We start from the raw sequence: 27,169 nt of genomic DNA on the forward strand, positions 1-27,169 counted from the left end.
CTTGAAATCCAGAGACAGAGGGGAGACTGGCAGTCTGTTAGCCGTACTGATGAGTCGGTGCTTCTGAAGGCCTTTGGGTCTCAACCCTCCACCTCCTGGGTGACTCCACCCTTTGATGAACTAATGGAGTTAGTTACTCGAAGGGCGTGGGAGTCTCTTGATACTGTGGAACCTGTCCCTCAGAGGCCCAACAAGTTTATTACATCGCCACAGGACAAAATGTTGCTTACCAAAGGAGTACCGGTTGATGCCATGGTGGTGGCAGCTGCCACCAAGAAAGAGATGTCAGAAACCTCTTCTACTGTCCATCCTCATAATAGAGATTCCAGGATTATGGACAGGTATGGGAAACACATTTTTAGTTCAGTGACTTTTGCTATGCGATCGCCCAACTATTTGACACATTTTACCCGACTTCAAAGAGATCCCCTTAAAGTGCTTGGAGATGCTCTACAGAGTATTACAGCTGAAGGTGTTCCTGATAAGGTGACATCCCAGCTCAATACCCTTAATTCCATAGTTAACCACTCGTATCTTGCCACTCGTATCTTATGCAGCTGATGGCACGAGTCAGGCAGCGGGTTCAACAGTAGCTCTTCGGAGACATTCCTGGATGCGCTTATGCTCCTTCGTGGAAGCCTTCAAGTCCTCCTTTGTTAATACCCCATTTGATGACTTGTCTCTTTTCAGGCCTAAAGTCAAGGAGACCCACACTAGGTGTGAACAAGATGGAAAGATTCTATCTGCCATAGAAGTCTGTTTTTCCACCCCTACTAGGCCTTACCACAAAGGGCAAAAGGGAGGAAAAATGTGATTCTGCAAGTCCCAAGGAGCCTTTCAGAACACACGTAGTGAACCCCCCTCCAGGGGCAGAGGAGGGGGTAATAATGGAAGACGCCACCCAGGCGGCAGAGGGGGTCAGCAGAACCAGGGTGACTGGGATCAGTTCTTTGGCAAGCCCTACCAGCGATCCTTAAAGGAGGTCCGACTGTTCTACTCTGGAGGCAGTTGGGGGTAACTTGTCTTTGTATCCAGATGCCTGGCTAAAAATTACAAAAGATTCTTGGGTACAAAGCATTATTACCAGAGGATATGTCATTCCTTTCTCAGAACCACCATCCATACGAAAGAAAATCTCAGTTCCACCCAGTCTCAGAAATCAAGCAACCATAGAGATTCAAAGGTTGCTGGAAAAGAGAGTAATCCAGCCAGTCCCAGCAGACCAGATAGGATCCAGAACCTTCTCTAGATTTTTTTTAGTTCCAAAGAAAACAGGGGACTGGAGGCCCATCTTGGACCTCAGCAGACTCAACACTTTTGTAAAGAAGGAGAAGTTCTGGATGGTCACGCTTCAAGCAATTTTTCTGTTTCTAGGAACGGGCGATTGGATGTGCTCTATAGATCTCAAGGATGCGTACTATCATATCAAAATGGTCAGACCATCCAGAGATCACCTGCGTTTCCAGCTGGGAGCCAGTTATTATCAGTTCTGAGCACTGCCCTTTGGTCTCACAACAGCCCCCAGAGTGTTTACCAAATGCATGGCAGTGGTTACGGCTCACGTGAGGCATCTAGGATTCTGAGTGTTTCCGTACCTGGACGACTGGCTCCTCACCGCCACCTCCAGGCATCAACTAGTTCAATCCAGGGAATCACATTCTCAATCTGTGTTCTCAGGAATAACTATAAATTTCGACAAGTCTGCGTTGTTCATAGGTTCATAGGTTGGTACTAGGCTATCAGCCCTAGGGCCTATACAAGCCTAGCCATAACAATTCCCTGGCTATTTCTTCCCACATTATTTACTTTCCTGGACCCCTGTCTAGCAGGGCGACTGACGTGATCCCTGGGGTGAATTTCCTTTCTCCCATCCAAACGTCAAGGTTCCTGTTGAAGAGGTCCAAAGAGGCACTCTGCTTGACATGTATGGGCAATCCATTCCAGAGTCTGGGGAGTCTCTGGGTCAGGAACCTATCCCTCCAGCATGTTTTGTTTATTGTGATGACAAGGTTTAGATCCCTGGAGCGTATAGTTCTGAGGGATTGGGATTTCTTTAAGTGTAGCATGTCCAACAGCTCTGGGTTTGACATGGCCTTGTATGTTAAGCAGAGATCGCCTCTGAGTAGACTATATGCAACAGAGTATAGCTGGAGTTTTTTAAGGCGGTCAGCGTAGGGCATCTGCTTTAGGCCTGTGATTCTTTTAGTGAGGTATTTCTGAGGCCTTTCCAGTTGTTGCAGATGTCTTGAGAGGTGCATACCAAATGGGGCGTTGTATTCTATAATGGGTCTAATGAGGGATGAGTACAGTGGGACAATGACCTCCTTTTTTCTGGATGAAAAGCCCTTCGTGATGAGGTGTGCCACATAGAAGGATTTCCTGACTGTTGTGGCGATGTGGTTATCGAAGGTGAGACCACTGTCCACCTGTGTCCCTAAGTCTCTTATCACACTTTCTGTGTTTAGTGTACTGCCACCTATATGGTAATTCATGGATACATGTTTTTTCCCAAAGGGGATAACAATACATTTCTTGGCATTGAGCTTGAGCCCATGGCTCTGGCACCAAGCAAATGTTTCTGTAAGGCCCTTTTGTAGAGTATCCACATCATTTGGGGATTCAATAATGGCTCCCAGTTTGCAGTCATCTGCAAACTTTGTTAGCCAGAGTCCCTTAGTGTTGACCTGTACTTCAGAGAAGTAGATGCCAAATATATCTTTATCAGAGCAGATTTAGACACCACCACCACCATGGTAAAATTGCCACTGGAAAGAATAGTCACACTCCAACAGGCATCAGACATTCTAACACACAAAAAAGTACAACCCTCTCAAGTGTTGAAACTACTAGTTACTATGGCAGCAACTCTCATAGCAGTTCCTCTAGGGCGTATGCATATGAGAATACATCAATGGTTACTCTTCACCCAGTGGTCTTACCAACAACTTCCGATGTCATTCTTGATAATGATTACAGATTCATGCAAAAAGGATCTTCAGTGGTGGTTGATCAGCCATCATGTAACAGTATGTCGTCCATTTGTTCTTTCCCCTCCATCAGCCACGGTGACCACAGACACTTCTCTGATAGGGTGGGGGAAGAACAGCCCAAGGCACCTGGTCAGAGACAGAGTCACAATTGCACATCAATGTCCTGGAGATGAGAGCAGTACTTTTGGCATTGCAGTACTTCCAAGACTCTCTTCCCCTGGGAACAATTGTGTCGAGAAGCATTGAGTATGGCAGTGGGCGATATCCACCAGGCATTTTCTGATAGCTACGCACATCATAGGGAAATCTGACGTGATCGCAGACAAACTAAGCAGAACCATTCTGATGCCGCAAGAGTGGTACCGCAAAGACGATGTAGTGGAGATGATTTTCCGCAGATGGGGACAGCCTTGCTGTGACCTGTTTGCATCCCCCATGAATGCCAAATGCAGAAGCTGCTTTGCTCTGAATTCCCCTCCAGGGGAAAATCCATGGGATTCTCTCATACACGTTTGGCCCCTGGGACTCCTATATGCATTTCCACCCATTCCCCTGATTCCAAAATTTTTGCAGAAAGCCAAAGCCTTGGGGAGGACTGTAATTCTGATAGCCCCGTATTGGCCTTGACAGATTTGGGTCCCCTTCATTCGACTCTACCAACTAGCGGAACCTTGGATTGTGGACCCATTTCCAGATCTGCTGACACATTCGTCAGGGGCTCTTCATCCTTCACTTCATTCCCTCAGATTGACAGCTTGGCTGCTCCGATTTCCAACATAGCCAGGTCCCACAATCTTTCCTTGGAGGTGCAGCATATCCGTGTATCCTCACATAAAGCTTCAACCAGAAAGTTATATGCCAGCAAATGGAAGTGGTTTGCTTTCTGGGCTTCTCAAAATGATATTGACCCATACGTCGCCCCAATTGCTAGCATTTTAGAGTTCTTGACTAAGCATTTTAATAAAGGTGCTGTGGCTGCTACCATACATGTTCAATTAACTGCAATTTCAAATTTTCACCTCGGATCAGAAGGTTCTAATCTTATATCTCACAGGTTATGTAGAGCCTTCTTAAAAGGAACCATACATCTTAGACCACCAGTTAGACAATCTTTCACACCCTGGAATCTAAATTTTGTTCTATCTAGGATTATTCTTCCTCCATTTGAGCCTGTATCCTCCTGCCAACTAAAATTCCTGTCTTGGAAAACTATCTTCTTGGTGGCCATTACATCAGCACGTAGGGTGTCCGAACTTCAGGCCTTATCTATTAAACCCCCATATTTGATTTTTCACCCTGACAGACTGTCGCTCCGGTATGTTCGGAGGCTAATCTAAATCAAACTATTGAACTCCCAACTTTCTTCAGTAACCATTCCAACAAAATGGAGTATATGTTGCATAAACTTGATGCTCACAGGCAACTCAGATTTTATTTGTATAGAATAAAAGAATTTAGAAAATCAGAACAACTTTTTGTCTCTCATGCTGATACCAAGAAAGGGCTACCTGTGTCAAAAGTTACTCTTTCCAAATGGTTGACTGATTGTAAAAAATTCACATATTCTTCCATGAATCAACCGTTAGAACATAGCGTGAAAGTGCATTCCACTAGGGCTGTTTCTACTTTTTTAGCTTATATGGCTAGACTGCCTTTGGACACTATATGTGCAGCTGCCACTTGGTTTAAGCCACATACCTTCATTACTCATTACAAAGTAGATAAGGCCTCCAGGGACAGGCTTCCTTTGGTTCTGCTGTCCTCAGGAATATACTCCCGTGAGCCACCCAGGATGACTGGTGCTTGGGAAGCTACCCATTTGTAAGAATGAATGGTGAGATCGAACAACTTCACATAAAGAAGTTATGTACTTACCATAATGTTCCATGTGAGTTGTTCATCTCGCCTTCATTCTTACATTCCCACCCACCTCCCCCCTCCAGGCTTCTTGAAGAACGAATAAGAGTTTTTGAGTCTGGTGGGTCTTGTTATAGGATTTGTTACTCCGGCTGGAGTAATGTTCATGTTGGGATCAGCAAACTAGATCATTCTGAGGTGAGGCAGAGAGCATCATGGGATAGGGACTTGGCCTCGAGCTACTTGAAAACCTTGAGCTTGTGAAAGCGGCCGACTCGGAGCTGAGGGATCAGCTCGGAACCCATTTGTAAGAATGAAGGCGAGATGAACAACTCACATGAAACGTTATGGTAATTACATAACTTTTTTTTTTAGCCAAAGGAATCGTCTGTTTAAGTTTTAAAACTGGTTTAACCGAGACCATCTGATTGAAACCTGGTGGATGTTAAGCCTGTAATCTTAAAATCCACTGATATTCCTTATTTTCTAGTTTGGTGTTCAAATCTCCTCTTCTAATGGATCTCATGACAACCTCTGTAACCCTAAACTTAAAAGTATGAGTGACATTTTCAGACACATGCTTTGCTAAAGAGTTTGTGGAAGGGAAAGTGTGTTTGGTGCTTACTAATGATTATTTATCCTTCTCCCAGTGTTAACTGAGCTTACTATACTGGTCATCAGGTTTCTTCTGTGGCTACAACATGGATAATATTCCCAGTCCTGCTTTTTCGACTCCACTTGAACCTAAAAAAAAAAAAAAAAAAAGCAACATTATTGCCTCGGTGTATAGTTAGTGACTATGACATGGCCATAGTCTGTTCTACAGACCACTTCCCAATTGTCTGAATGAATTCTGGTGTAGTTATAATGACCACCATGGACTGGGGGTTAGTTATATCCTCAGGGGCTGTCTTCATTACTTGTTGTCCGAGGAAAGAGACCTCTTGTCAGGGACAGTAGGCTGTCCCATCATCATTCTCCAAGTAGGATTTTCCTAGAGAAAAGAAACAAAAAATAATTACAGGACAGATGATCAGTTTGTTTCTGCGTATTAGTCAGATGTTATATCTGTGGCTGAGTGTTTTGCAGTCAAGTTTGCCTTTTCGCAGCCCTAGTGCAGATATTGTCAGATAATGTATGTTTTCAGAGGATAAGGATTTTGATAGACTGGGTGATTCTCCTCAGAAATCCATCATCCAGAACTCTGACACTTCAGATAGTGAATCTGAAGTTAATCCTAGACAAGTTTTTTTTTTCCTTTGTTGAGACTGTTAGAATGTGGGATGTTTTGCTTGTGAGCATACACAGGCTCCCCCAGAATTTTGCAGATTTTATGATCTGTTAGAGGTTGAGGTTCCTAATTCTATATCTATTCCTGGCACTTTCCCAGCTCTTGAAGACACTTTTAAAGCTGCTAGCAAGGCTCCTGACTCACTGACTTCAGTTCTAAAGAAAGCTAATAGGCAGTATAGGGTTTCTCCAGATTATAAATGTTTTATTCTCAACTGTCAGCTGACCCTGTTGCAGTAACTCCAGCAGCGTTAGCTAACGAGAGATTTTTGGTTTCCTCTAATCAAGTATCTTCTAGTAAGGTGGGCAAGACAATATAAGAGACTTTTCACTTCTACTGCATTAGCCTTTAGGATCTCAAATTATCAGGGATACATGTTGAAGCGTATGTAAAATGTGCTTATACCTTGGAAGAATTTGCTGCTTTGTTGCCTCCAGAAGGGAGGTCATATTTGAATCAAATTTTTTCTAACTTGACCCAGTTTTCACAACATGCTGTGTGATGTGTGTTTAATTGCACTGACACCGTGCCTAGAAGTTCTGGTTCTTTTGTGGTGTTGGATTTGCTTGATTGTTTAATCAGAATTTTTCGGACCATTTGAAGTCTGAAATGTGTAATTCTGCACTTATCCTGGATGAAGTATTTGGGCCTGTTGTTACTCAAATCCTGAAACAGTGGGATTGCAGAAATAAGTTGATGCCTGGAGTTTTTAAGATGTTTCAGTTACCCAGTTTCTACCCTAACAAAGCAGCCTCTCAATCCTTTAGAGAGGAGGACAAACAGAAATCTCAGTCTAATAACAAGCATGCCTCCAAAAGAAAATGGCAGAAGGATAACTCTCTTGCAAACCAAATAAAAGACGCAAGCTGCAGTTAATGACTAACTGTACCAGGAATCTGATCACCTGACCCAGTTTCCCTTGCCACACTTACATAGACCAACCCTCAGCCCCTTAACCTGAGGTCAGACTGTTACAGACAGATGGGTGCTTGAAGGTGATTCAGGAAGGATTCACTTGGCAGTGGGTGGACTTTTCACCTCCTTTCAGGGAATTCTGTCTCATCCACCAAACCAGGCAGACCTGTTTTCACCATTGTTACAAACCAGCAGTGGTGGCTGGTGACTTCAAATCAAAGGGGGGCTGCAGGAGACAGTTGAATGGGTGAGGCCAATGGGAAAGGGGTGTGACCAACCAGAAAGGGGCAGGGCTATGCTCAAAACCACAAACAAATGGAACTTCAATTAAATACTTTGCCCTGGGTGCCAAACCATCATTATGAGAGTCCAATCAAGACAAAATTAACTGTAGAAGAAAAAAAAATATTTCAATGCATTGGCTACATGATAGTTTACTTAATATCTAGATGGAAACAAAAAGGCTGTGAGGCATGAAAAAATAAATTACTTTTTAAATACATTACTGGAATGCCAGTCAAAATCAAGTATAAAAAGACCAGCAGCACTCAACTCAAACCAGTTCTCCTTGCACTGCAGTTCTAATTATAATTTATATTCAGCTTTATAAAAGTACCAAGTAACATGCTGAAAGTAGCAATCTCTGTGATACCCTCACTTGTAAAAATGATTTTTATCCAGAAAAGAAATGCTGCCTGACAACAACTGTCTTCTTGTTTCATGGGGAAAATGTGATCAAAGTAAAAAAATGAACAGCAAACAAGAAACAAGCTCAAGATAAATTGCTTAAATGATTACTGCACTGTTTATGGACCACACATGATAGATTGGCATTCTGTTTAGTTTCTGGGTAAAGCCTGCAAAGTGTCAGACTTATTTTCTTTAAATAAAAGCATACTTTTTTTACACTCTCCCTAAGCTCACTATGTAATGTGTAGTTTTAAACAATAACCCTTGTTCTTGCATATTGTTGTAAAAAAAATTCATATTTTTGGACTACGGATACATCTGAGGTAATGAAATTTATCTTTTATGTTATCCTTTTTACTTTTTTGGGGGTGTACAAATTAAGCTTCTTTAAGTTTTCGTCATATGTCTTCGACTGTGCACTTTTATCTTTTTCTTTGCTGTGTGATTGACGATTTATATTTTAAGTAGGTCATAATGGAGTTGGGAGCTTGAAAACTCTAAATACCATATCCAAATAAGTTATTACCAGCTCTTTGTAGAAATTAATATCTTCTCTTTTTCTAACTGACACATTTTGCCAATTCTACTAACATAGCATGCTGTCCTCTACAGCTGCTAGCTTACATCTAACAAAGCAAGAGTTTAGCATGCATATTTTAAAACACACACATATGTACAAATTTGCATGCATGTCAGAAAGAGAGAGAGAGAAAGAAAAAGAAATATGGCCAATGTAAAATTAATTATCCCTGTCACTTTGGAAGTAGGTTCTTGGTTACATTATTAATTTTACCACTGAGTCCAGCACTTATTTAAGCACATTCATCTTTCATATTAATGTATAGCCCAGCTACTACATAAGTAATTAGGCATTACAGTTTCACAGAAATGTAATGTAGATATTTTGAAACATAAAATATAATGAAAATGTAAATACTTCAAATGAGTCTTGATTCTATTTTTTTTGTTCCTGTACTGTGCCCCACCAACTCACCATTATCTATCAGGTGGTACTCCCACTACCCCTGACTTCCATAACCGGTGCAAAACCCTGAATGTGACTAACTTGACAATGAGAAGAGGAGTGGAGTGAGCATGGGTAGCCAGATGGTATCCTCATGGCTGAGGCTGTCACAGGTGGGGTGGGAAAGGGAAGGGGAAGCGGAACCTTTGGTTTGGGAGGTAGAGTAGCTAGAAGCCAGCAGTGTCATATATGTCATCATGCTGATTCTCATTAGGCAGTGAGGACTCGCCTGATGGGGACCCGAGTTCCTCAGACTCTGGAATGACCCTGTCTCTTCAGTCCTCCAACATACCCAGGAAATATAATTGAGAACTTCGAATATTTTATATAAAAATAAAGAAAAAGAAAACACATTTCTGATTGCTGCACTGTTTTCTTTCAGTCTGTAAGGAGTTTCTCCAAAGTACATCCTGGCTTGAAGCTTTCCTGCAAACAACGCAGTACATCACATCACATAGCTAGAAACATCGCTCAACCTCTTAGCACAAAATCAGGGCAAAGTAAAAACAATAAATAAATAATAGGGGCAGAGGTCCACAGTCCGAGATGGATTTTTAAATACTAGTCATCATATATTTTTAAAAACTTGCTAGAATAACAGGTTTCTGAAGGCTATGAAGTCTGTCATTAAAACAGATTTCTGATTGCTGTACTGTTTTCTTTGAATCTGTAACTGTAAGGCAAACATCTCCCAGTTTCTCCAATGTACATCCTGGCTAGAACCTTTCCTGCTAGAAACATCTCTCAACCTCTTAGCACAAAATCAGGGAAAAGTAAAAAAAATAAAAAACGGATAAATAATAGGGACAAAGTCCAACAGTGAGAGATGGATTTTAATTTTTAAATACTAATAGTAATCATCATATATATTTAAGAACTTTCTTGCTAGAATAACAGGTTTCTGAAGGCTATGAAGTCTGTCATTATTTAGTGACTGCACACCTCTACAATTTGCCAGAAAAGTGAGAAAACCACAAAACAAATGCACCAAAAATCGAAGGCAATGGCAAAGTCAGGGGCATTGTATAAAGTAAAAGGCAGTTATTATAAGCAATTATTCAGCGACAGGGACAGCAGCAAGCATGTAATAAAAAAAAATTGTCCATAAAATTCCAAAAGGTTTAAGGTAGTAAATGCATACATACCACTCGTAAGTAAAAAAAAACACTCTCTGTCCTGTCAGGCTCAGCTAGCTCAATCACAGTCACTCACTGTCTGTCCACGATTGTCTGAACGAACATGCAGCTGAACTCCGCTCTGTAATGCAAACCAAACAACTACAGTGCTTAGAGTGCTATTGACTGTTGCTCGCTCTTTATTCCAGCACTCAAAGAAGTGCAGCAAGAGAGCGAGAACCAGTCAGAAGCCATCCATGTTAGTGACATCATGTATGTGACTCCAGGTGTGGCAGTCCGAATCACTTACACAAAACTGTGGTTACAAGCTACATAGACTTCTGGGCATCACACTGATGCCTTTTCTCCTTTATCTGGACTGTTTTTACAACAGTCCAGATTTACAGAAACTGCTTTGTTTTTTTGTTTGTTTTTTTAAACCCGGAACTCACTGTGCATGAGCAGTTCGAGATCTGGGACTTCAGTGAGACAGCTGGACTCACAGTTAAGGCTAAGCAGCTATAGTCAACAGTATATACTACTGTATACAGTAGCATACAATTTTATTTTTTAAAAAAATATTCTTTTTTTTTTCACAGTCCTTTCACAGCTGGGGGGGCTGCAGTCCTGCAGTCCGATGGCACAAGCCGCCACTGCAAGCCAGGGTCTTAGAACCAGCACCTGCAAGTCACATAGACAAAGATTTTTATTCCAGGATATTTTTGGTACCAAAGGAGGAGTATGCGTGGAGACTTATGTTGGATCTGTCTTTTTTCAACCCATATATGAAAGTTCCAAAATTCAAGATGTTGACCCTTTATTCATTGCTTGCACTGCTTCCTTATCATTGTCTTATGATAACATTGGCTCTCAAAGATGCTTAACATCACATACCCATTGCTCACAGTTGGAGGAAATTTCTAAGGTTTGCTGTATCGAGATCGCATTGTCAATACTCTGGATTGTCCTTTGGGCTCTTTACTGCACCTCAAGTGTGCACAAGGTTTGCTGTATCGAGATCGCATTGTCAATACTCTGGATTGTCCTTTGGGCTCTTTACTGCACCTCAAGTGTGCACAAAGTATTTTGCCCCAGTGGTGGTTCACTGCAGATTGCTGGGCATCCACATTTTTCCTTGGTTAAATGACTTGTCACATCTGTGATTTCACTTTAACTTATAAGTCTTGTTTCATACTTTGTCATGAAATTGTCTTTTTGTGGTGTCTTATAGATGCACTCAGGCAAAAGGCCTTCATTCAAGTAGATAGTTCTGAGTTTTCTCAACAACTTTAGGCTCCTGCAAAATAATTTCTCAGAATTCTAAGCCTCACGGCTTCCACAATCCTCATGATACCACTTACCAGATTACACATGAGAAAAAATCCAGTGGTACCTAACAAATTCTTGGACCCAGCAACTACGCCCCTTGTACTTTCAAATTCCTGTGCTGGGGTTTGTACAGCAAGAATGACATTGGTGGAGAGATCAAATGGCTGTCAATATAGGGCTCCCTTTCCCTCTCTCTTCCAACCTCGGTTCGTATGCTTCCATCAAGGTGCATTTTGCAGAGCCACCTCAACTTGTCTGCCTATGGATTCCCCCTCTTTCCTCTATGTTTGTGGTATGTTTCAGAAAAGAGTCTTGCACATGAGGACTCCTCTCAAGTAAATTCCTCCTCCTTGGGATCTTAATTTTATTCTAGAAAAACTGACCTTAACTCCTTTTGAACCAGCCTCTGAGGCTGACTTGCAGTTCATTACTTGGAAAACTGTTTTACTTGTTGCTGTGACATCTGCAAAGTGTGAGTATCTGAGTTCCAAACTCTCATGGTGGGTGAACACTGTCTGGTTTTCCAGTGGGATAGGGTCACATTATGCAGTAATCCAGCTGAATTTACCTTGCATTATTTATTTATTTATTTTATTTTACATTTGTTGACCGGGAATGTCTGACTGAGCTGAAGCCCTTTTTCAGCAGAGACCCGGGGAGAAAAGCTCCAGTAAATAGATATAACATTTCGTCATTAATAACCGGTATTATACAGGTGGAATAAGGCAATCAGCTAGCAGGCTACAAGAGAATTTTTTTGAGAATATACAGATTACATTTTGTCATAAATACAAGTATTATATATAGAATAATGTAAAGAAAAAAAACAGGTAGATAATAGAGCACGTTTTTGAAAGTAGTAGTTAGAATAGAAGAGCAACATAGGAATCGAATATTAAATTTACAGTTAAAGCAATCAGGATGGAATAAAAGTTTCAGAGAAAAGGGAAAAAGCTATTGATTAGTGGAGAGAAGTAGTGGGTTTTCAAGGTGGGTTTGAGCATTGGCAGATCCATTTCCTGTTGAAATATTCTTTGAGTTAGTTTAAATTGTTTGGGATGTGTGAGTGTTCGAATTTCAAAGGGAAGTTTGTTCCATTTGATAGAGTTATGATAGCCGTATAGGCTACACCCTGCTTTAGATTTTGATTTATTGACTATTAAGAGGTCTTGGGAGGAACTTTGGAGGCTTCTTGTAGGAGTATAGTGAGAGATAATGGTGTGCAAGGCTGGACAGAAAGATGGTTAATAGAGAATTGCATGTATAGTTTGGAGCTGGCAGAGAAGGAGTAGGTGGGGCAACTCAAGCCAGTTTAAATATCTTAGAGACAGTGGTGAGATCTATTGGATAGTTGAGTTGCATCAAGCCATTAATCTCCAGTTTTCTTTCCAGAGCCAAAACACAAGGTAGAACAGAGTCTACATAGATTAGATGTGCACAGGCAGCTGAGAGTCTACCTTGATAGAACTAAGTCCTTTAGGAAGGCTAAACAGCTGTTTGTTTCCTATGCTGGAACTAAGAATGACCAGCGTGTGTCTAAACAGGCTATATTCAGATGGTTGTGTCCACTACTATTTTTTTTTGTTATTTCCACCATGGTATTACTATTCAAGGCAAAGTTAAAACACATTCTACCAGGGTCTTGTGCTATTTGGTAACATGCCAGAAAGGAGTGGACTCTAGAAGTATTCTAGAGGCAGCAACTTGGTCCTCTATTCATACCTTCACAAAGCACCACAAAATGAATTATTTCTTTAGATCCAGGACAGGTTTTGCTAGGACCATTCTCCAGAGACTCCTGGACCCTTACACTTCCTCCTCCCTCGTAGGGTAAGCTTGGGAAATCTATCCATAGGCTACTGCAACAGTGAGAATGAAGAACATAGTACAATTGTTTAATTGTTTTGTTCAATTTGTTCACTGCTGCAGTAGCCACAACTACCCATCGCCCCCCTTTGTAGATAGTTGAGGTGGGATACAACCTTCTTTGTTACTGTTTTTGTTGTTGTTTGGATGATTTTTATGTTAATTATTGATTGTTGGTTAGGGTGAATCTTCCTTCCTTTCTCGGAGCAGTAAATCTTGAAGATTTATTTCACTCTTGTTGCTGATTTACTTCTCTCCAAAAAGGGTGCAGTCTATCAGCTGAGTGACTGAGAGGGAGGGGAATTAAAGCTTTGGTAAAGTGGCCAGGTGCTTTGTCTGTGACAGGGCATGACCCATAGGCTGCTGCAGTAGTGAAGAAGTTTGAACATGTACTTTTATGCGCAAGTAGAGCTTACACAACTGTTCTTTCCAGGGGCAAAATTAATTTCTGCCACTTCACTCTTGCTCTTTTCACCTACCAAATAGTCATTGTTCTCTCTATTTTATTCTAGTTGCTTTTCTAAGGATTTACTAAATACTGTTGACCTGCATATAGCACCCATAGAATCTCAAAATTTTAATTTTCATTTCCGGATGCTTTTACTTCATCTGCGGTTTCCTTTCTTGTGGAGGTGTATGCCCTGCATGGTATGTAGTTGGACATTCCAGTACTTCAAAGATACTTTGGCATGCATTTTTTAATTTAGCCAGATGGTGTTCATGTTAGGCTCACTAGTCATTGTCTGGAAATTGAAATGTTCAAAGATGCTTTGATGTTCAACATAAGGATATCCCCTAGGATTCAAAAAGGCTTACTGTGCTGTGGAAGGCTTTACTGATGATTTCCGCAGTGTAGTAAGCTTGTGTGAGTTGGTTGCTACTCTCCCTCTATTTCTTTATGCGGACACCGGCTGCAGTGTGGACAACAAAGCTGCATGGAAATGTGACAGTCTGGAGGCACATATGATATTAGAGCCATGTGCTCAATCGTAGAAATGGCATTGGTATAGGAATAATGTAGTACAGTGATTCACAGAGAAGAAAGTGTATTGCTGTCTTCTGACTGTCTGCACCATTCACTTTTATAGAATGGTTATGTCTTGTACCATGACTGCAGGTCAATACCATAGAGAAACACACACGTTTGAGTGGTTGCCTGTGCGAGATGTGTATTGGGAAGCTGTCTCTGTGTTTGTATATGTGTCATGGTGTGTGTGACTGCGTGGCTCTGAGAGTGTGAATGTAAATGTTTCTCTAGGGGCTTGCTGCTGAATGTGTGTGTGTATTTGTCTTGGAGTGTGTATGTGTGCATACGTGCTGGAAGGTACTTGTGCAACCATGATGCATGGACTGATTGGCGAAGTACAAGAGTAGTCAGATCTGACTGCACAGTGTTCAAGTCAGAGACACTGTGATTAGCTGCTAATTAGGTGTTGCTCTGTGCAGCTTAACATTTTCTTCGAACTGAAGTTTATCACAGTTTCACTATTAGAAGACTTGCTCTGGCCAGTTAGTGCTGGTAGTGATAATCTGTTTGAATCCTTCAAATAGTCCAAAGTCATTAAAAGTGTATAGTTATCAAAATTAAATTAAGTATAAATTTGTAAATACCGGTAGGGCCAAATTCAGCCCGAGGTCTACTCAACTGCCTTGTTTTACTGCTTTTCTTTCATTGGATCAAATGTGTACAGCGTTTAAACCAATGAGAGACTTCTGGAGATAAAGTGATGTCTTTTCATTTAAACAAAAAAAGTCAGTATTGGTTCTGTGCAGGGGCTTGTGTTTTTTTTTCGAGCACAGTCTTTTCATTTTTAGAAAAAAGGCGATATTGGTTGTATGTATGTGTAATCTTTCCTGGAGCTAAAAGGGACTTTTTTTCTGGAAATGGACATTTTAGAAAAAGCCAATACCAGCATTTGGTGTGCACATGTGAGTGTATGTGCATGCATGTACTTTTGTGTTCATAATTCTACTCTGATATCCCTACACATCAGAGATTCAGACAACCTTAAAGGTATCCCTGAGCATGAGTATAAAATATACCTAATGACATCCCTAAGCATCAGAGGTAATGTCAGTCATTAGAGTTTCACAATAGAGCTTCGTAGTTCTTATTACTTAGAAAAATGCTAACATGTCCTTTCCTGTTTTAAGCTTTTTGTTAGCCAGGTACTCTGCCTGGTTAAGTGACTTGCTCACAGTCACACCATAAGCCAATAGAGGTAGAAGGAATCAATCCCTGTATACTTGACTACAAGACATGGCTCATAGGTAGCTTAGAGCCTTAATCCTCTTTAGTAGATATCAGACTTCATTATCATCTTCATTCTCTGATAAATTACTGAGGTTGAAAGCCAGTCAGTAATGCCACTCATTAGAGTTTAATAGTTCTCATTCAGAAAGTGCATGTTGATGAATTATCTGTTTGGTTACATTTTAAGGCAGAGTAATCTGCCTTTTACCTGTCTCTGATTTTGCAGAACATCTCTAATTTTGCCTCACATTTATGCCCTGCCCCTCACTAACGTTTTTCTATGGAATCATTAAGAATTACAGTTGGTCTTTATACTTTTCATTGTTCAGAAAATGCTTGTAAATGCAACACCTATTCTGTAAAAAAAAGTTAAGTGGCACTAAAGTCTTTGAGTGTTAATGAATTGCTTTGTACAGTACAAAGTACAGGGTTTGAATCCTACCACTTGAGCAAGTCACATAACCAGGTAGTACTCCTAGGTTGCCTAAAGAGGGGCACATTGTTGTGGATTTATGTGGTTAAAATAGGTAACATAAAATAATTAAACAAATGACTCTGCCCTCATTATTTTCTCCTTTGTGTAGAATTCTTGAGCAAAGCAAAGAAATTTAAAGGTATTTTTGGTCCATTCCTTATAAAATTTTTGCCTTTCTGGCAAGTTGTTGTGGATTGTGATCACTAAATTATGACAAACGTGAGTTCATGGGGGAGTTGGTTCCAATACTTTCCAACTGCATTTGAGAACAGAGCATCTCCTGCCATGTTATTAGATTTACATGTTGATACAAGTAGTTTATTAGATGAGCGTAAAGTTGAAAGTTTCTTATATTGGGTAATGAGACTAGCAAGTATTGGTAGGTTGGAAAAGGGTTTTGTGTGCAATGGTGATTTGTTTAAAGTGAATCTGATTCAGAAGCTCTAACCAGCCTAATTGTTTCAGGTTATGGCAGTGATGGGTCCTAAAGGAGGAAGCAGTAGCAAATCTGGCAATGCTATTGTAAGCGTTGGCTAGCTTGTTAAGGTTATTTTTTGACAAGTTAGTATATATGGAAGAAGCATAGAGAAGTGTGGAGATAAGGTGGGAATAGGCAATAGTGGTTCTGGCTAGTGGGGAGAGAGAGGTTTTTATCCTATAGAGGGAGCCTAGTTTCCTGTTGACAGTGTTTATGGTATTGTTGATATGGGTTTCAAAGTTCAGGTTGTTATTAATGGTTACCCCTAGAAGTTTAGTTGTTGGATCGGGAGATATGAGTGTACCGTTATTGGATAAGACTAAAAAGTTAATTGGGAGTGATTTACGGGTAGGAGTGAAGAGGAGGAGTTTGTTTTTTTTTTGGCTCAAGAGGAGGCAGCGTTGTAGAAACCAGTTTTCTGTTTTATTGAACATTGTCTGAGTTAGACTCTGTAGTTGGGATTGAGATTTAGCTGAGCAGATTATTGTCGAATCATCTGCATATTGTACACAGTTAGTTAAAGAAATAGCTAGGTTGCGGTCATTGATAAATATTGAGAAAAGGAGGGGGCCCAATATAGATCCCTGAGGAACACCTAGGGTAACTGGGAGATGGGATGAGAGGTTGTTGTCCCATAGCACTGCCTGCTGTCTATTATCAAGGTAGGACTGGAACCATTTTATAGTCTTTGTGTCCAGAGAGAAGGATTTTAGGATATTGAGAAGTTAAGTGGTGGTTGACCATGTTGAATGCTTTTGAAAGGTTGATGAAACGTGCTGAAGAGAGAGAATATTGTTATTACGGTTTTTATTGATGCTGTCAGTGAAGGATATGAGTGCAGTTGTACTGTGGAAAGGCCTGAAGCCATGTTGAGATTTGGCCAGTAAATTGTTCTGGAGTAGGTGGTCTAGTAACTGTCTGTGGATGCACTTTTCCATTATTTTAGCTAATGGGGAAAGTAGTGCTATGGGATGATAGTTAGAATATTCTATGGAGTTTCCACCCTTGTGTAGGGGAATAATGTAGGAGATTTTCCAGATGGTGGGAATAGTGCTTTCTTGTATGGTTCTATTTATCAGGAATGATACAGGATAAGCTATGACTTTGGCGGCCTTTTGCAGGCATTCAGCAGGTAGCTGGTCAGCTGAGGGAATAGTAGGTTTTAGTTTACTTAAGATGTTGCAGATGAGGGAAGTTGGGACAGATTGCACGTTTAGAGTTAGTGGTATTGGTTGGAAGGGCAGAGCTATCAGCTGTTAGTTGATTAGCAAGTGTTTGGATGGTCTCAATGAAGAAGGTATTAAAATCATTAGCAGTTTGCTTTGGGTTGTCGGAATTTGATCCTATAGGGGGTGGTGTTGCATTACCTGTGCATTAACACCCTGCTGGGGAACGTTTATTCTCCAGTCATGATGGCAGTGTACAGGTCACCCATTCTCTAAAGCCAAGTAATGGAATATTGGTATGGTTGAGGGATGGCCAAGTCAGTTACCCTATACAGGACATACAGCTGAGATATAGATGAGCAAATGGTGTTTGTTGGTAATGCCAAGTCATGGTTAGTTTCTGTGACCAGTCTATAATTTTGTGCTTGTCAGTGCAATTAAATCAAGACACCTTTTACACTATCACAGCAGGAGCTAACTTATCCATATAGGAGCTAGGCAACTAATTCTGTTTATAAATTGCAGTCGCCCTAGTAAGCATGTTATTTTGTCATTGAGTTTTTAATGTATTTTTGCAGTTGTAATTAAGTTAGACTGTATCTTTGCTGTTATTTACATGAGATGTTTCAAGAGTTTAATTTAGAAAGTATTGCAGTATTTTTGTTTACTTTAAACTGCATTTGCCATTGGTTTTGGGGCAGTTAGTATATTTAAGTAAATGGAGTGTAGAAAGCTCAATTCCCATGGAAGGTGGCAGTGTAAGGGCAAATGTCTCCTTATGGGAAGTGTGTTGGGTTTGCCTTCCTGCAGAAAAACGTTTTTATACTTCTGTCATTTTCATTTAAACCACACTAACCTATTTGTCCAAATTTGACCAATTATTTTTATAGTGTGTTCCCAAGAGCTTTGATGCTGTGACATGAATTTTTTGCCTCACACTAGAGTTCAACAACAACAACAACTAGAGTTCATTTTATGTATGCATTATAAAAACACATTTTATAATCTTCACTGTAGCTAGTGACAGCAGAAGTATACATATGCATTTTAGTGTCAGGTGTCTCATAATTGTGTACATTTTAAATCTTGGCAGAAAAGCAAATTATAAATAGAGTTAAAAGACTTGTCAAGTATTATTTCTGGGTTTTTTTTTTTTTTTTTGCTCTGTGGAGGATACCAGTAAGCGCTCTATACCATCATATCCCTAGGAGATAACAGCATGTGGCCGATTGCAGCTAGACTTCAAGATTGTGTTGTGGGAAAGCAAACCACTGCTATTCCGTCTTCATGGTATATTATTTCACATGCTTATGTTTCACTGTGTACCATAGTAAGGTGTGTGTTTTGGATCCGAGATAAGGTGGTGCTGTTTTATTGGGAGACATTGCAGACATACCTCCAGTATTCTCTTTTTGTGTTCTGTGAAATGCACATGCAAAACAATCATATGAAATATGGAGGTAGCAAAGCCGTACAGTTTCATTTTTGTGCTGTGGGAACTGTCATCCTACTGTTTCATTAAGTACCAGAATGAGACTAGTATACCTTCAGGTAATTGTAGGAAACAAAATGGCTGCTGCTCACTCTTTTGTGGTTTAAGAGCTGCTGTTTCATTGTGTTCTAGAGTTAGACCTACATATTTTACAGCTTGGTAGTTTAGTAGTAGATTTTATTCAGGCTTAATATCCAGCATAAATCTCAGGTTACAAAACATTATCAGAGTATGCAAGATCATGTATCCACAAATCTAATTTCACTTTGAAAGATTCATGATTAAGAATGGTAGTTTGTTGCAAGATAATGCAATTCAAAAGGAGATTAATGTTTCTCTTATATTCTTTAGTAACTGGAAGTTGAAAGAAACAGCTTTTTCCTTTATGTTATAGGCATTTTCTAGAACATGTAGATCTAATAAAGACTTTTAATATTTATTTATTTTATTTATTTATTTACATTTGTTAACCGGGTAGTGTCCGACTGGGCAAGTTGCCTGTTTTCAGCAGAGACCCGGAGAGAAAAGCTCCAGGCAAATTGCTAGCAAAAAAAGAAAACTGTAGCTAATAAAGCACAAATGCAACAGTACAGTAGTTAAAAAGTCACAGTCCAATAGTACAGTAATCAAAGATGCTAAGCAAAAAACTAATAGTTATAGGAATATTATATTGAAATTTACAGTAGTACAGATATGTTTATCAGAAGCTCAATTAGCAATCAGGTTGTAGTTGACTGAGGTGAAGTAGAGTACAGAGTAGAGAAGACATTAGGAAGGAGAGTTACCCAGATGATGTACAAGGGCAAATCCATCTGCTGGTGAGATAATCCTTTAGACTTTTTGTTTTTGAAAGAAGAGATGTTAGTATTTGTGAGGATGAACTGGGGTAGAGTATTCCAGTCCGTGGCTATTTTATTTGAATCGAGAGAATCACCAAAACATTTATGTCACTGGGTAATTTTTAGCAGTAATTTGTCAGAGGATCTAAGGGACCTGCGGTTAATGTTAGGTTGGACCAAGTTTGAGAGGGCAGGGCAGCTCAGTCTCAGATTTAAAGCCAAGGTCCAAATGACCCCTTATGTATCTGTATGATACAGAAAACAATTCTAGAGTATACGATTTTTTTTATGAAAACTTGTAACTTGCGTATGTGTACTCTTTTTGTGAATTTATTTGGAATCCCTGAAGTAGCAATATGTCTGTCTTGATACAGAAACAAAGCATTAGTTGTTCTCCATGATTGGTCTAACATAGGAAGCAATGCATTCCAACTAATATTGACAGAGCTTTTGATATGGTGCCTTAGATAATGCCTTATTATCACTTGTCCAAAAGACGATTTGCTATTAATAAAAATTCCGAAATGTTTGATAGTCTTTGCCCACATCCAAATGTACACTGATCATTGTAACTGGAACGGTTAGTACAGAGGCAACTAAATACATGCATTTACACTAATGTTAAGATTAAGAATAGTCTGTTGGAGCTGTGATTTTAAATGTTCAAGCAAAGTTTTACTATGTCCTCCTTTTTGTTAACAATAGCGACCAATTTGCATCTCATCTGCGTACTTTGAAATCCAGTAATCACTCCTAAAAGACAGATGTGAAAAGACCTGTTAAGTAATACTGGACTCCATACAAAGGCCTGTGGAACACCAAATCGTACTGTAAAAAAATTAGAACTGTTACCTTCACTGATATCCATCTGTTTGCAATCAGAAAGCAAATTACTGATCCATCTTGTAATATATAAGTTAGTACCAAAAAGCAGCAAATAGTCATATCATATGGAACATTATTCATTGTCTTGGAGAAATGAAGATGCATCACTATAACTTTAAGGCCTTGGTCAAGAGCAGGCATAGTTAAATCATAGAAGGAGGTTAGATCAGTTATGGTGGATTTAACCATGACAAATCCTTGTTGAAATACTTCAATTTCAGGTTCAAACAATGTGTCATTTTCCAGCAAGGGAAGTAAATATCTTTCAAAAGAATTACTCAATACAATAAGACTAATAGGTTAATAATTTTCAACTAGATCATCTCAGCCACCCTTGTGAATGAGTTCCATGATGAGGGGATCATGCCTTCTCTCGGTACTGCATTAAATGACGTATGTAACAGGATAATTAGATGATCCTTGATCTTGGACATGAACTACTGAAAGATTATCTGGACCCATACTACATGTGGCTTTAACATTTGTTAGTGACTAGTAAGTAAACTCCTCAAAGATAACAGTGCAGTTAAGTATGTTAGCTTTCATAATTTTACCAAGGATTCAAAATAAGTATTATTGTTACTGAATACCTCAAGAAAAGGGCCAGAATTGCTACCAGTACAGTAAATGCTTCATTTGTTAGAGACAGACAGCCTGTACTAGACTTCAGCCCAAAGCACTTCTGGAAGAAGCTAACATTTTTAAAAAGCAGCATCACTGACCCCACACTGTCAGCTAATAATACAACATAAAACTTTAGCTTTATCCATCTTCAGACCCCCCCCCTCCCTCCCCCGACCATTTGACACAAGACTCCCAAATTCAGTCCTCCCATCTATGCAATTTATTAGCTTACAACTCAACATTTTATTTAGGCAACTCACTGTTAAAGAAGTCAAAACAGTTCTTCTCAACATAAATCAAAAATCCATCTGTAAATAATATCACTTGCATTTGTAATTGTAAATAAACATATAAATGTATTCTCTACATTGTTACTGTACTCTGTTACAACTCTTGTGTATTCTGTAGTTTATGTATAATTTTCTCTTTGTGTCTTGCACTATGGTAACTTGGTCTTGGATGAAAATGCTCTGTTGACCACTCCCCTTACCGGGTTATCAAACTGAAATAAATAAAAATAAAATACATTATTTTAGGAATACAATGGGCAGACCTTTGCTAAGTGGTTTTTATAGGTAACATATTTGTAAAAAGATTTCTTATTATTAGCTTTATTTTTAAAATTTGTGCATACTATCTTACTTTTTTGTGCCTGGTTTCAATTACTTTTTATGTTCAGCTGTTGGTTGTTACTAGTTACATTTTTGTTGATTGTATTTTGAATGTGGCCCAGGCTGAGCTTGGTCATGCTGTGATCAGTGCACCTCGGCAACTAAAATGCAAATAATATTTCTTTATAATGTGACTTGGCTGAAATAATTTTCCCAATCACTTTGTTGTGGATTATATCATTTTTTGCTAGCCAAGAACCAGTGTTTCCTAAAAGTCAGATATTTCTCTTCTGTGTTTTATAAAGCCTTTAATATGTTGGCCCACCATGGTGGAAGGTTTTTAAGGTTCTAGAATGGTTGCTCACTGTGCACTCCTTTAACACAGTGATGTTATGGGAAAGCAAATTGCTGTTCTTTCCTGTTTGTGCTCTTAAGAGCTGGTGCTAGAAATGTGTGAGAAGGCAAATGTAGCTTTGCTGTTTCCAGTAAACTTATCATGCTAGAGATTCAATATGTGAAGAAGTAGGCTTGGACCCATAGCACATAGAAGTAAAGCCTTGATTACACCCCAGCAACCCCTGTTTGAATAGCAGCATGGGTTCTGGAAGGACTGGGCAGGGTAGGATGGGAATGAGTCGGCACCATCTCACCATACCTTGGAGGGGAGAGGTGACTTGTTTTGCTGCATGAGTGACCTCTTCAGTTACACAAGTGTATCCACAACATAAAGCTCTTAGCATGATCACTTTGCCAGTGGTGTGCCTCTTTGACGCGTTAAGCGAGGAAACATGCATGCACCTCTGGAGGCAGCTGCGACAGAGCTCACAAGCTGTTAGGGTGGGGTGAGAAACAGGACAAGACTGTGGGATTTACAATCTGGCCTACTGCTTAACACCTAACTTTCCCCTGTACTAGGCCCTGATGGAGGAAACATGGGCCTCTCGGGTACAGGGAAGGGGAACTATTGAGCTAATTCTGCATACCAATTTAAAAAAATGGGAGGAAGTGCTGTATGAGTGTGGCATGCACACAGCTTACTTGAGAGTATAGAGGCTGTGAATTTGCTTTCATTTTTATCCCTGATTTGCGTGTGATATTTTGTGTGTTGAGTAGTAAACATATTGGCATCTTTGATGTTGGGTCCATACTTTTACATGTTGCTTCTGCTTGTGGAAGTTAATCCCAAGAAATGTAGACTCTAATAAGAAAAATGATACAATTGATTTTCAAAGCTTTTAGTCCATTTCCTAAAGATTCAGCTGTCACTATGCTACCAGTGCATAGTACATACTGATATGGATGACAAATCATAATTAAAGAGGTTTAGAAGAGTGTTTAGACCGTCTAATGCATCCATTTTGGTATGGGAAGATTTGCATTTGATTATCTGGAAAGTACAGAGTGCATTTCTTTCATTTAGATTAATTGTGTAAATTCTCCTTCTTCTTCTGTAGCCAGTGACCCTTTTAAATGGTAGACCTGTAGAGAAAGTGCTACAAGGGCAGTTGGTCTCTGGAAGTGGTGAGAAATTAATGCAGAATTAAAAGAAAAGTACATAATTGCTGATTCTTCCATAAATGATTCATGTAGTAACTTAGCTTCTAGTGACAGGAGAGATTAGTAAGAACATATCACTTTAAGGTTATATTGTTAACTTTATCTAGTAAAGCAAGGAATAAACCGGTTGAAACATCCATTCAAACTTTCACTGATAGATCTGTGATAGTCTGATCTGCAAATAAAGTGTGTTTAGTGAATGATGTTAACATGCCTTGGTAGCAGTTTAGGAAGTCACACTACAGGAATGAGTATCTGATGAAGAAAAAAAGGAACAAAGGAATGTTGACAGATAAAATTACATGAGGTGAAAACTGCATTTAAAGAGTTAAGCAAGAGGTGAATTTGACTAGAGTAGAGTTTGATGGGAGTTTAGGTCATACATGAGCAAATGCAAACACTTCTTTAGAGAAGATTTTTCACTTTGTTCCTAAAGAACCTTACAAGAGTAGCAGACTGGTGATTATGAGGTAAGCAGTTCCATTTTGTGGCACAGGTACACTGAAGGTTTTGTCTCTTGCACAATGATGTATTTCTAGAATATCAAGAAGAGAGCGAGCATGCAGCTGTGTGAAGCTTTCTGGGAAGATGGTGATAGGTTTAAGTTGGCTTGTTGCCTGAAAATATTGCCTTGCAGTAACATGTGGACAATCCTTGGTGACATGGCAATCTCTTTTGTAGTCTGGACTGGTGGATAGTAGACTGGACAGTGCAGCTGTATTGTCACCTTAACTCTACAGTTCTGAGATGATATCATTCACAGGATTAGTGAATGAATTTAATTATATTTGCATGCCAATAAGATCTTCACATCTATTTGTTCCAGAAGATGTGATTTTTAGAATATAGTTTTGTATGAGCTGGTTGTATATCTGTCATCTGTACAGATTTTTGCCTCATATTTGTGATCAGTTTCTCATAATTTTTTTTTTGTCAAATCACTGGCAAGTCATTGAGGACTGAAGTCAGAAAATGACATACATTTGAGTTTCAGACTTCATGGCCTTTAGAAAATTCATGCTGTTGCAAAACCTATTACGTTTCTAAGTTTGTAAGAGCAATATTTAGAAAGTGTCCCTATTTTTGGGCCTTTGTCCCCCCATTATTTGTTGCTTTGTCCGGATTTCTTCCTTAAAGAAGTTGAGAGGTATGGATGGTTGGAGGTGGGACCAGGTTTTCAACATCATACAGTCCAAACTTAAAACTGCTTTCTGTAAGGTTCATGTCAGAAGTCTGCACTGTTTTGTACTGAGTAGTTGCATAACGTTAGCCATGGAAAAGCTTTAAATTTTGTCAGTCTGAGATTTTACCATTAAAATGAAACTGCAAGTACCCAGAAACTGCACAAAATCACTTCTTATAATGCAATGAATAGCATTTTTTTCATTTCTATATTTTATACACTAAACCATGTCTGCATTTATGATTTTTTTTTCTCTCTTCATTAGCTATGTGGTGAATCTTGGGCTGATAGACAAACTGTATAGTTGCTTTCTGTCTGTGCAAGGCCCTGTAGATGAGAATTCCAAACTGGCTACTTTCTTACAAAATGCTACAGGCTTACTGTATGGAATATGTCGACTTTGCTATTCTGTCACTTGCAGGTGAGTTACCATTTTATTCCAGTAAATGGCAATTGCAGTCACATGTATATCTTGATTGCCCCTGATGTTTAAGGATATCCCATGTTTTACCATAATATTTGGATCTGTCTGTGTTATAATTTTGTCATTTTTGACTGCTTTTGAAGTACTATTGTGAATAAATGATGCTGGACATTAGAGTTAAAGACTTCTTATTGGGGGATGTAATTAGAAATGTTTAGTGCTTTTGTGAAGGGCTTATGACGATATGAGGTATTGCCAACCATGCCAGGAGAAGTAGAGCAGTTGATGTGTAACATATGCCAACACAGCTAGCTGGAATTTTGTAAAGAATTGTATGTCATTTGTATATCAAACTGATTTGTACAGCTGCTTGTGCTTAAAATGTATTTGTGAGGTTTGCTTGTGTTAAAAATGCATCAGCAGTGTGCCCTGCTGGAAAGAAAAGAAATGTACATGCATTATTGTAACTGAATTAAATGTATGTGTTTTAATAGCGGATACTGGAAGATAAGAGGTTAATCACAATCCAGCTGCAGCAAACTTTGAAAATAGTAAGAAATTAAAAATTACTGGGCCTAGACCATAAATATGTTATCTCACAGTTTTGAATGAAGCTAGAGACACTTAGTAGATTTGTAGGAGGACTAGAAGTGATAAAATGGTGTTATGACCTCCAGAAGTGGCAGCAGATCTCAGCAAAGCTCTGTGTGTTTGGTAACACACAGGTGCTAAATCCTAACAGCTTCTAGCAATGAGGGTGGACGGGAACCAGAAGTCCAATGTATGTGATGTCATTCTGTATAGAAATAATGTTTTAATATTAGTGAAGACTGAAGTTTCAGGAGCAGTCTGTTCCCGGAACCTGACAAAGGAGGAAGATGACTCACCCACTTTATCTTGCCTTGTGCTAGTAAGTGACCAGGGACTAGTACTCTTTAGATTAGTCAGGAAAATATAGTGAGGATAGTTAAGTATTGTTTTTCTGTAACTGTGTGAATCTTTCTGACTGTGTTATTTTTTTTAATATTTCCTGTGATTGAAACTCTGGTGTTTAATGTAAATAGATATTCATTATTTTCATGTTCTTGTATTATTTATTATTAAATATATTTAAATTTCTCATTGTAGCTGGTCCTTTTCGAAAAATAGTTAAGTTTTGAAAGTATTTGCATATATTTATTTGGTGATAACTCTGGCCACTCCTGAAAGCCTTGCTGTTTGGTCAACATTACCATTTGTATTAATATTAATTTCACTCAGTATAAGTGGATACCCTTTTAAGAGCCTTCTAGTAACTCACTGGTGGTAGTGAATATACCTTATAGTATGGGCAAAGTTGGTAGAGCAGGTAATCTGTGCCAGCCTTTCCCAAGTGTGTGTGTTTGAAAATTAAATATCAAAGAGTGTGTGTGCCAGCTACTTGGAGCAGGGACACGAAGCACTGGTTTCACAGAGAGAGTGCTGGAGGACTTGGCTTGGACACTTAGCTAAGGACCTAACTCTACAGCTGTGCCAGTGGGGAGTCTTACTGGGGACCTGGGGAGAGAGAGAGAGAAATCCAGACCCTGGGCTGAGTGTGTTCCCTGTGTGATCTTAAGGGAAATTGTGCTTGATGCTGAGCGGTCTGCATCTGGAATGTTGAGTTTACCCATTTTTATTCAAAGTGAACATCCCTGTCCAGTGTCAGTTGTGAGGATTGAAGTTCCTTGATCAGTGGCCCAGAGTGGGGACATCACAGGGCCAAGCAGCATGATCCAGTATGCTGTTATTTTCCCTATGTGACTGTAGCTAGATCTGAGTCCTAAATCCATGTTTTTCTACCAAACATGGATTTAAAATGTAGATCTAGACGTAGTATATTTTCAGCTTGTAAAAATAAAACCACACAGGATCACAGGTACATGTTTTTGAATAGTTTCTCCCCCAGTAGAACCATAGTTGGTTTGTTAGTTACCCGGTGCTGATCCCAGATTTTATGCCCCTCAATGCAAGGTTAAAGAACAAAGAAAAGGAGCAGCACTACGTCTTAAAGGCTTATGCCCAATACCTTGCTTGAGAGCAGCAAAAAAAAAATCTGTTCTCCGTTCTGCCTCTCCTCCCTTCT

General features: G+C 39.5%; 1 protein-coding gene across 1 annotated transcript in view; it reads left to right on the plus strand.

Moving 5' to 3' along the window:
- The window catches only part of SCAPER (S-phase cyclin A associated protein in the ER), a gene marked incomplete in the record, with an annotated part of 4,815,867 nt that overhangs the window by 3,814,235 nt on the left and 974,463 nt on the right, over nt 1-27,169 (plus strand). The window contains 1 exon segment of the mRNA XM_044077465.1: nt 24,907-25,062. Within this exon segment, the coding sequence (XP_043933400.1) occupies nt 24,907-25,062 (156 nt within the window).

This window comes from Protopterus annectens, chromosome 7.part0 (assembly GCF_019279795.1).
Source record: "Protopterus annectens isolate FY-2018-M chromosome 7.part0, PAN1.0, whole genome shotgun sequence".
In the NCBI taxonomy this organism is placed as follows: Eukaryota; Metazoa; Chordata; order Ceratodontiformes; family Protopteridae; genus Protopterus; species Protopterus annectens.